Source organism: Magnolia sinica, chromosome 1 (genome assembly GCF_029962835.1).
Source record: "Magnolia sinica isolate HGM2019 chromosome 1, MsV1, whole genome shotgun sequence".
Taxonomy (NCBI): domain Eukaryota; kingdom Viridiplantae; phylum Streptophyta; class Magnoliopsida; order Magnoliales; family Magnoliaceae; genus Magnolia; species Magnolia sinica.
Window position 1 is genome coordinate 4984640 of NC_080573.1, and position 10000 is coordinate 4994639.

Genomic DNA, 10000 nt, shown 5'->3' on the forward strand with positions numbered 1-10000 from the left:
TATTTAGGTTGATCAGAACCGTTGATATTGCGGGCCATGACAATCACATTCTACTGACTAAGGATTACTTGTAATCCTAGCCATCCATTTGGATTCGTCTCCCATATTGAGTGCAGACAGATGATTGCTCTTTTTTAATATCAACCTTTTCTGGCTGCCCATTTTACTAGCGCGGTATCATCTTTATATCATGTCCTATCAGATCAACAGCTTTGATTCACTTAGAACCTTGCCACGTGTCAACAGCGAATGCTATTGACTCGCAAGCATCCATTAAAAAAAAGGTCACGCAAGCTAGGGAATTATACTCGGGTTTTTAGTTCTAACAAGTAAGGTCAATTGACGGTAATCCAGACCATTGGTCTATTGTTTCTACCGTAAATCTCAGAGATTAAAGAAATACCCACCAAACTCATTTCCTTCTTAAGCTGAATGTGGACCGTTTCTCTATTTTTCTACATAACCGTCTATTCCTGGGCCAAAAACAGAAATAAATAAGGAAAATGGTCCATTTATGTAGGAAGCAACAAGCCAACGGCTTGGATTACCGAAGAAGGAGATCCACTTGCCAGAATTAAAAAACCGTGTATAGTCGCGAAATCCTCGGGTCGAGGATGGTCTGTTCTCCAGGGTCCCCGTCAAAACTCCCGTAGAGAACTCCCACTTGACCTTAAATAACCCACTAATCTTAATTAATCTAATAAAACCATTTAAAAAGTAATCCTCAGTTCAGATCTGACGGAAATATAAATACCCCTCTCTTCTCCGTTTTTTTCTCCAAAAACCCACAGCAGAGAAAATAGAGAGAGAGAGAGAGAGAGAGAGAGAGAGAGAGAGAGAGACTACGAAAGCTTCTTTAATGGCGACGAAGGTTTACATTGTGTAAGCATTCCTAAAATCTCTCTCTCTCTCTGTCTTTGATCTTCCGCGTTTCATTCTCTCTCTCTCTTCAAAATTTTTGCTGTATTTTTTTAATGTTTTCCTGGATTTTTGGAATTTCTTTTGTGTTTTTAGTTTTTCTCCACGAGATTTTCGGATATGTGGATTTTTTTTATTTTATTTTTTTGCTATTTTGGTTTGCTTTCTGGAAATTCTGACCCGAATCGCTTTTTTCCCGTTTTAGATCCGTCGAAGTTTAGGTATTTGTAGTAATTCGTTAACGTTTTAATAGTGATGATTATCGTTTGATTTAGTTGTGATCACGAACTAGAACTGTTTCCTACTGTTGTTCGATGAAATGTTCTTTGGAGTTTTGAAATTTCGATGTATTAGAAGCCTTGGCGTTTTTCTTTAAGGAAAATTTCGGATTCAATGTAATGGGATTCCGATTGCTTTTTTCGTGTTTGTAGTAAGTGGGAATTGAAGCCTTTGTTACATTCGCTGAGTATTGTTTTGGGAAATTGCTAGAATTCAATACATTTCTTGCAATTTCTGGTGTTTGTTGTGGTGATTGCTAGATTGGTTTTGAAATCTTGCCATTCGAGATGTAATTTGAAAATGCTATGTGATGGTGTTACTTAGCTACACCATTAGGGAGCATTAGCAATCCTATACGTCGATCTGGATTGTCCAAATCGTAGCTCCATTATGGATGGAGGGTAGCCTAAGAATCGTGCCAGTTGGCTTTTCTTAATCATCTGATTTTGGCTGTTTACCACTGCCTTTTGGATCATCAGTTCGATGGTCATCAATTGGCAGAGCGTCTGATTAGTTCGATTTATGGACTATTCCCCATCCACAATTTGGAAAGTTTGGATTGACATGCAGACATGCCATGTGTAGAGTGGGTGTGTATAGTGCACTAAACTAAAAGTGTAGGTTGGCCCAAATTGAAATTTTGCAGATCCATGAATTTAAATGTTTAGCAGAAATTTATTCTTTCTGTGTATATTTGATACAATTTTACTTCCTCTCGGCTGTATCCTTCTACTTAGCAAGAGAAGGAAAAAAAAAGGAAGAAAAAGAAGAATGTAAAATAGATGCGGTGGTTTCAGCGGAGTGATGATTATCTTGTTTGAGATCAATGTAACTCTCAAACGTATGTCATTCTCAAGTAGTGGAGTCTGAGTCGGTAGTGTTTGATGTCCTGACCTCGTGGTCCACGTCATGGTGGTAGGTTTTGAGGTATTTGGTTGGTGTTTCTAGAAGGTTTTTGACCTGATTCTGGATCTATTCTCTCCATCATCTACTCAATAGCTGCCCTTCAGATGTTAATTGGGATGGCGTGTTAGGCTTACTTTCTCTGAGATTGATTGGAGGATAGAACTTCCCTTATCTTTTTATGGTATTTGTGGTTCCTTCTATGCTAGTTGAGCAAGAATTTACTAAAGCACAGCAAGGCATTTTTGGAATTGAAGAGAGTGAATATTCTTTCAATTGGTAGTACAGCAGAATTTGGAGCTCTTCACAAAGTAATAGACCATAAATGATAAACCTTTTTCTTTTCTTGTCTCAAATTAAGAGCACCAGATTTGGGTTCAACTCTGCTCAGATGTTAGTAGGTCAAAGCAATAAAGAACAAAAAACTCCATAGCAAGAGAGAAATAAAATTGCTGAAAGGGTAGATCAGAGATAGCATTTCCAGTTTATTATATATCATGGCAACATTTCTCTTTTGTGTTTGTTATGCCTACAAAAGCTTGGTGTAAATAGACATTTCGTTGCCAGTTGAATTTAGTTCTAGCTGTAGAAATTATCAGCTTGGTGTCTCTTTCCTCTCTCTGATTGGCTTGTTGTATCTTCCTACCTAACAAGAAATAGAAAGAAAGAAAAAGATGTTGTAGAAGCTTCCTACTCTCATCCTGTTTGAGATGTGATGTATTTCTTGTGCATTCGTCATTCACAAGGAGTGGAATCAAATCACTTTTGATGCTTCGACCTCGTGGTCCACATCAAGGCGGTAGGTTTGGGGTAATTGTTGGTTGTTTGGGTGGAGACTTTGCTATAATCCTGGTGTCTATTCTTTCTATCATTTTCTGCTTCTAGATGTTAATTTGGATAGTTGGCCCGAGATTAATTTATGACCTTGACTTCCCTTATCTTTTTTATGGCACTTTTTTCTTTCCTTTTGCCAAGAGAGAATTATACTAAAAGAGAATAATTGGGTTTGAGATGGAAGAGTGGTGGATGTCCTGTTCCGTTGGCATCACAATAGAATCTAAACCCTTTACAAAGTTAAAGACCATAACAAAAGTTACATCTTTTTTTCGTTTATTTATTTATATTCATTTGTTTATTGAATTTCAAATTGAGACTACCAGCTGATATAGATTAATATCCCGTTGGATTCAGCTCAGTTGAGGTGTTGTTTTGTTGAGTAATAAGGAGTAAAAACTCATATGGTCAGGAAAATATTGCTGTAGTTGCAGGATGGCTGGCTCCAATCACCTCACAAATAGGGGATCTTTGAACTATATTTTTTATGTTTCTTGGCTGTCAATTTTAAATTGCTCAATAACGTTTTTAGTCTTCTGAAAGCTATGGATTGCTGTGAATTCCAGTTGTACCTTTGCAATAGATACTTTCTGTGGACCTTCTTTGTTTCTTAACCTTAATGTAATGTTAAATCTCATCTAATCTGAAAATGGTAGTAGTGGGTGCACAGTAGCAACTGTTCTTTATGACCTGGACTGCATGATTATGAGTTCCCCATTCACTACCTTTTTGGTCAAAAAGCATTGTGTGCTCTTCCTTTTAATCTTATAAATTTTCATTTTTATGATGACTGTCTCTGTTATTGGGCCTGCATTAGTGGTAAATTTCATCCTGATTCCATGCATTAGTAGGTAAGCAGTCAATTCACCTCTGACATCATTCCTACTTTATGTATTTTTTATAATAATTTTAACTACAAAGTTCTCTTATTTTTGAATTCTATCATTGCAATTTTTCTCTGTAATTATCACATCCTAGACATAGTGAGATATTCCAGCTTCTGGTGATAAAAAGTTGTTGCGTGTTCCTGACGACTATGTCCATGATGGGCTCAAGTTGCGAAGTATTACTTTTTGACAACTCATCCACATTGGATATGGAATCATGCATGCTGGTCTAGAACCTAAAAAACATCGGTCCTATCGTGGTTGATTCATGGCCTAAAAATCATACATCACACTATCTTATCCATCTAATTTGAACCATTGTCCATTTGACTTTTAACTGTCCATTTAATGGCCCCCAATCAGATGGATAGGATTGTCTGAACAGTGTGATTTTGAGATATGGTACATCTAAAATGGGGCTGATGAATGGTCCAGATTGGTCTAAATGTTCATGCTGTGTGTCATGGATGAGTTGCCACAACGTAGTACTTTGTGGCAATATGCTCATTGGAGTCCTGCCTGTCGGCAATATATCGAAGCCTAGTAAAAAAATAGCATTATATAATTTGCTCATCATAAACTCACTCTAGTGTGTTTCAACAGCATTTCTTGTCTAAATGATGGTGTGGACTTTCTACTGCTATTTTCAGGTACTATTCTATGTATGGACATGTGGAGAAGCTAGCAGAAGAGATTAAGAAAGGTGCTGCATCTGTTGAAGGAGTGGAAGCCAAACTATGGCAGGTCTGTTCACCTTCATCATCTCTGATTTCCATAAGCAATCCATGAGCTTGAAGAAACAAATGCAAGAAAATTTCTGCTGGGGCCGTCCAGATCTTTTCTTAGCAGGACATAATTAGTATGGCAAAAACATTAAGGTGTTTTCTCTCTAGTACTAACTATATATTTGGAGGTGAAGTATATCAATCGAAATCCGTTTTATCACTTGAATATTTTGGGAAGGAACAATGAGTTAAGCTAGGGGTTGCATTCTCTACTCTCTCATTGCATTGGTGCAACATGGTCTTGGATTTGAGTTAGTTGATTAGTTCTAAGGTTCTGACTTCTTACTATAGCTTCCCAACCAAGAAAGTAACTTAGGGCCTGTTTCATAGACGACTAAAAATGAGTTCATTGCATTTTAATTAACCATAATCATATATATTAGTGATCATATTCCTTTTTGGTAAGGATTAAAAACGATCTTGACAACCAATGATCATGATCTGGTATGCATAATTATGATCAACTAAAATGAGATAACTCAATTTCAGGCATCTACCAAACATGCCCTTAGATGTTGGCATGTACTTTTCCTATTTGAAGTACCTCGGGAAATAGGAAGGCAAAATGCTTTTCAACCAAAATAATATTTATTGGTGCAGGAAAGTGGAAAATCGATAACTTGGCCATTCTATTTTCCTATTTTTTACACTATAGCAAATCCGTGTCGTTGATTTGGTAACTTGTGGTTACTGTTTGCATAACTGAGGTCACAAACAACAAACAACATGGCTCTACAACAAAATGGTTAATCACTTGCAAAGTGAGGGTTGTTTCTCTTGGGAGGACCAAACACCTCCTCAGGGAGGATTTCCGGATCAAATGCCCCCTGTTTTTAGTTTTGGTTCCAGTAAACAGGGGTGTTAAGGAAAGCCCTCAGCAACACCTACATCAAAGAAATTGGCTCAGCCTCTTAGGCCCTGTTTGGTAGATGCCTAAAAATAAGTTAATCTCATTTTAGTTAACAATAATTATGTATTAGAGGTCTTGATCTCTTATACATAATAACTGTGAACATAAACCCATTTTGTGTTAGAGACCAAAATTTCTAAGACATAATGGGTAGATGCCTAAAAGTAAGATCAACTCATTTTTATGCACCTACCAAACATAGCCTTAGTTTATTGTTTTCTCCCAATTATACCCTCCTACAAGTAAACCTAAATGAAGGAAAGAACAAACTTAAAATCCATTTGTGGATCTGCCTTGGTTTACCTCTCTTCTTTCCTATGTTTCAAGACTCATGGGTGTGCATGAGTGCACATTCACATGCCTGCCCTCCTTTTATCTACCCAAAGCCCACATTCTAGATTGAGAGTAATCCTTTCTATGGGTGGAGTTATTTTCTAAAGGATTGATAAAAGAGATCATGATCTAAGGGAAAATAGGGATATATATATATATATATATATATATATTCTATAAATGGTTCTCTTTGACTCTCTGCAACTGGAAATTGTCAACAACACTCCTTGGCCTGAGATTGGAAGTTATCATCCAAGTTTCGGCCGAAAGGTTGTATGGTGCTTTTTGTGTTTTTAGGTTGTATACTTGGGACCTATGGTTCGGTGATCCAAACTGTCAATGAAATGGGGGCATTGCCACCAGTGAATGCTCTAAACAGGACACTTTGCAAGTGCACTTGCATTTCGTAAGGTGGAAGGAGCCGAAAGGTTCTTGAGCCTTTTGGTAATTGAACAAAGGAAAATTGCAAACCTACAAAACTTGTCAGAAATGCTCTGGTGCTCTCAGAGTTGCATTTAGTTGTATTTGCACACGTGGACTGTCCAATCCATTGATCTTGACTGTTCATCAGGTCCAACGCACGCACATGGGAAACCATGCAAGTATCACACCAATTTGACAAATATTAACCATTGAATCAATGGTCTTTAATATGGATGGTCAAGATCATTTACATAAAATGTCCAGTCAACAATTTGATCCACATATTTGTTGGAGACCATCATGGACTGCTTATAATCTAAAGAATCACTTTTATTAGCCAATTGTAGCCATCCCATCCGTGGCTTGGAAAAAGGCTGGCTATAGAAAATATGGCCTAATCAAGGATGGATTAGATCACCCGATGAGAGTGATTTTTGAATGGTTTAAAAAAAAGAAAAAAAAGAAAAAGGAAAAAGGAAAGAACAAAGAAAAAAAGGACAGTTGAGACCATTTGACTGGACTCTCCAACTGAACCAAGGAAACTACGAGCACTATAACATTAGTGCTCTGGGAGCATTGGAGCAATTTTCAAAACTAACATGGATAGGCTGTTTAGGCTAACAGAGGGGGTAAGAAGGAACGGATGTCTGAAATACAGGGTGCTTTGGAACAAAATAAAAGTGTGTGCTTGGTCTGAAATATGTCCGTGAGGGGGTGTTTACTCTTTTTCTCTCCTTTATAATAAAACTCGCTGACTTGACTCGTAACTCGACTCAATATTTTGAGCAGAGTCTCTTGGAAACTTGGTACTTGGCCTGACTCAGCCTGGACTCGGTGGACTCATTGAGTCGACCCAGTGGCTTGGTCAACTCGCCACGACTTGGTGCGACTGGAACCAAGTCACCTGCCTTAGTGGTGGGATTTTATTAAAAATATGTTCGGGTGAGATTTGAGCCCCCAACATCTTAAGCAAACGACCTTATCAAGGTAACGGTAGTGTTGTTGCCTTGTGTTATGCTTCATATTACTTATTAGAGATCTAGCTACTTTAAATATTTATTACCAAATCTAATATTTTCAATTTATACTAATTGAATATCGAGTTGAGTTGGGTTGAGTCTTTGAGTCAACATGACCCAGTTGAACATCTAGTTGAGATGAGGTTTCGGGTTCTTGAACTATTATGGGTGACCTAACCTGCCATAGACCAGGCTTGAGCCTCACTTTTTGGCCTGAGTGCCTGTACTGCATTTATTTGTAAGCCCAACAACAAACAGGCCAGGTTGGGCTGGTCTGTGCCTAGGATTTAGGCATGGTCCAGGTCTCATCTGATGGCTGTCATTCACAGTCTTGTCCCTGTTTTGCCTGAATCTAATGCCTGTGTTGGTTGACCCAAGCCTGACCAGGAGACTGGCTCATTGACAGCTCTTCTTTCAATAGATATGACATGGTCTGCTCTGATTGAATTTAAGTGTAATATGAGCAGGTTCCAGAGACGCTTTCGGATGAAGTGCTTGGGAAGATGAGTGCGCCTCCAAAGACTGACGTCCCAATCATCCAACCAAGCGAGCTCGCTGAGGCCGATGGCCTTATCTTTGGGTTCCCCACAAGATTCGGAATGATGGCTGCACAGTTCAAAGCATTCCTCGATGCTACTGGGGGCCTGTGGAGATCGCAGCAGCTTGCAGGGAAGCCAGCTGGGATATTCTACAGCACTGGATCACAGGGCGGTGGGCAAGAAACGACAGCGTAAGTTCTTCCTTTTCATTGTCCCCTGTAGAGACTAGAAGCTGCCCAGAAACTTTTTTATTGACAGGAACATCCTCATCTTACATGATCATGGTGATTTCAACACCTTGCAGTTTGACGGCCATAACTCAGCTGGTCCACCACGGGATGATCTTCGTGCCGATCGGATACACGTTTGGAGCCGGCATGTTTGAGCTAGAGCAGGTGAAAGGTGGTAGCCCATATGGCGCGGGCACCTTCGCCGGCGATGGCTCAAGACAACCATCTGAGCTCGAACTGGAGCAAGCTTTCCACCAGGGAAAATACATAGCTGGCATTGCGAAGAAGCTCAAGGGAGCTGCCTGATTCATACACAGGTGGGTAGGTGGGCCACCATACGGATCTGTTTGGCATTTCTATACTTGTACATTTTGATTTTTAAGGCATCCATGTTTGTCCTGTCTTTAGCATTTCAATTTCCTTCACTTCTGGTCATGATAGAATAATATGTTGGGCCGTATCGAATGTGTTTGTAGCCGATGAGGACGAGAGTTTGATATGTTTCTTCAGTACAATGGTTTTTATTAATGATATCATTTGCTTAAGCTTATAATACAAGTATTTGTTCTATTTCTAATCCTCAAAGTTACAGACCCTGAGGTTGTTTACAATGCATCATTCTGGTATGTTGCATTTTCTTATGTTGGGGTTTTATCCATTTTGATCTGGCTCATCTTTCAATCATCTGAACTGTTTATATGATGGGCCTCACCCTATCAAGAATCTGAAGATTCTATCAATGACCCAAAAAACAACACTGAAAGAAGATGGCCCATATTCAATGAAAAATAGTTAAAGATGCGTTAGTTTAGTGCAAAACAGTGCAAAACATCCTTAAATTTCATTTGTAGCGGCACTTAGAAATGCTAACTCTCGTAATGGGACAGGTGCCAGTGTACTGTGACTCGTATTTGTTATTGTGGCACGAGTGCAAGATCCAAGCCGCCCAGCAGGTGCCCTGGCCCAGAATCAGGTAGTCACGGTTGTTTAAAAAATAATCAATTGAAGTGCACTTTCGACTAACCTCTGCAGCAGATGAGCCAAGAGGATGGGATCTACAAGGCTGACCACGATGCTCTTTTTGTACTAAGATCGATCTCTTATATGATCAAATCGAGATTGGTAAGAAACCGAGAGGCGATTAGTGGTGCATGTGAGATCCGAACATTCACCAGGTGGGTGTTTATGCCCAAGCCCAAAAATCAAGCCGGTCCACCAACCAGGGATGGCCACATACGTACTACGAATATAGTTCGTTGGTCTATTTATTTGTTTTCTGACTGTAGGTCTTCTTCACTGCAAGATCCAGGCGCGCCCTCCGAGCCTGGTGAGGATGCCGGGGTGATTTTGGGCTGGGCCTGATGAGCGGCCTGGATCTTTCAATCATGTGTATGGCAGTTCTAAGTTCTTGAAGTGACTTGTCTGGACGGAACCATGTTCGAATCCAGGTCAGGGTTTGAGCCGGTCTGGTTCCACAAGCTTGATGCTCGGACCAATAATTTCAGATGAGTCAGTCTGGGCCTGCGTTGGGTGGGCCTTGATGTGGTTAGAAACTTAAGCTTAGCCCAATAGCAATCGGACCTAAAATTCAAGCTTGGGACCAATACACGGCCTCAGCTCTCATCCTGGTTCCTGACCAAGCCAGGCCCTGAATCGAGCTCATTTCACTAATGATGTCTGTCTTTCATCCCATGTTGGACCCATCAGCTTTGATACAATGTAAGTTGGGATCATACCCTGCAAATGCTGATATCAGCACTAAAACACAGGCCTCCCTCAGCCTGAATGGACCGCTTAGCTGATTATCTCTGCATTTGGATGCTCTGTTAGACTGATCTTTCAATATAACCGTACTGTTGTTACAACGGCCCACCGAATTTCGGATAACTTGGTGAGCCCGGATCCCATTATGCAGCGATTGGGGCTACCCTCACTTTGGC

General features: G+C 39.9%; 1 protein-coding gene across 1 annotated transcript; it reads left to right on the forward strand.

Moving 5' to 3' along the window:
- Positions 1 to 717: 717 nt before the first annotated feature.
- LOC131237323 (probable NAD(P)H dehydrogenase (quinone) FQR1-like 1) lies at positions 718 to 8630 on the forward strand. Its single transcript, XM_058235036.1, has 4 exons — positions 718 to 882; positions 4472 to 4565; positions 7759 to 8021; positions 8135 to 8630. The coding sequence occupies exons 1-4, from the start codon at positions 860 to 862 to the stop codon at positions 8364 to 8366; spliced, it is 612 nt and encodes a 203-aa protein (XP_058091019.1). The 5' UTR covers positions 718 to 859; the 3' UTR covers positions 8367 to 8630.
- The last annotated feature ends 1370 nt before the right edge of the window (positions 8631 to 10000 follow it).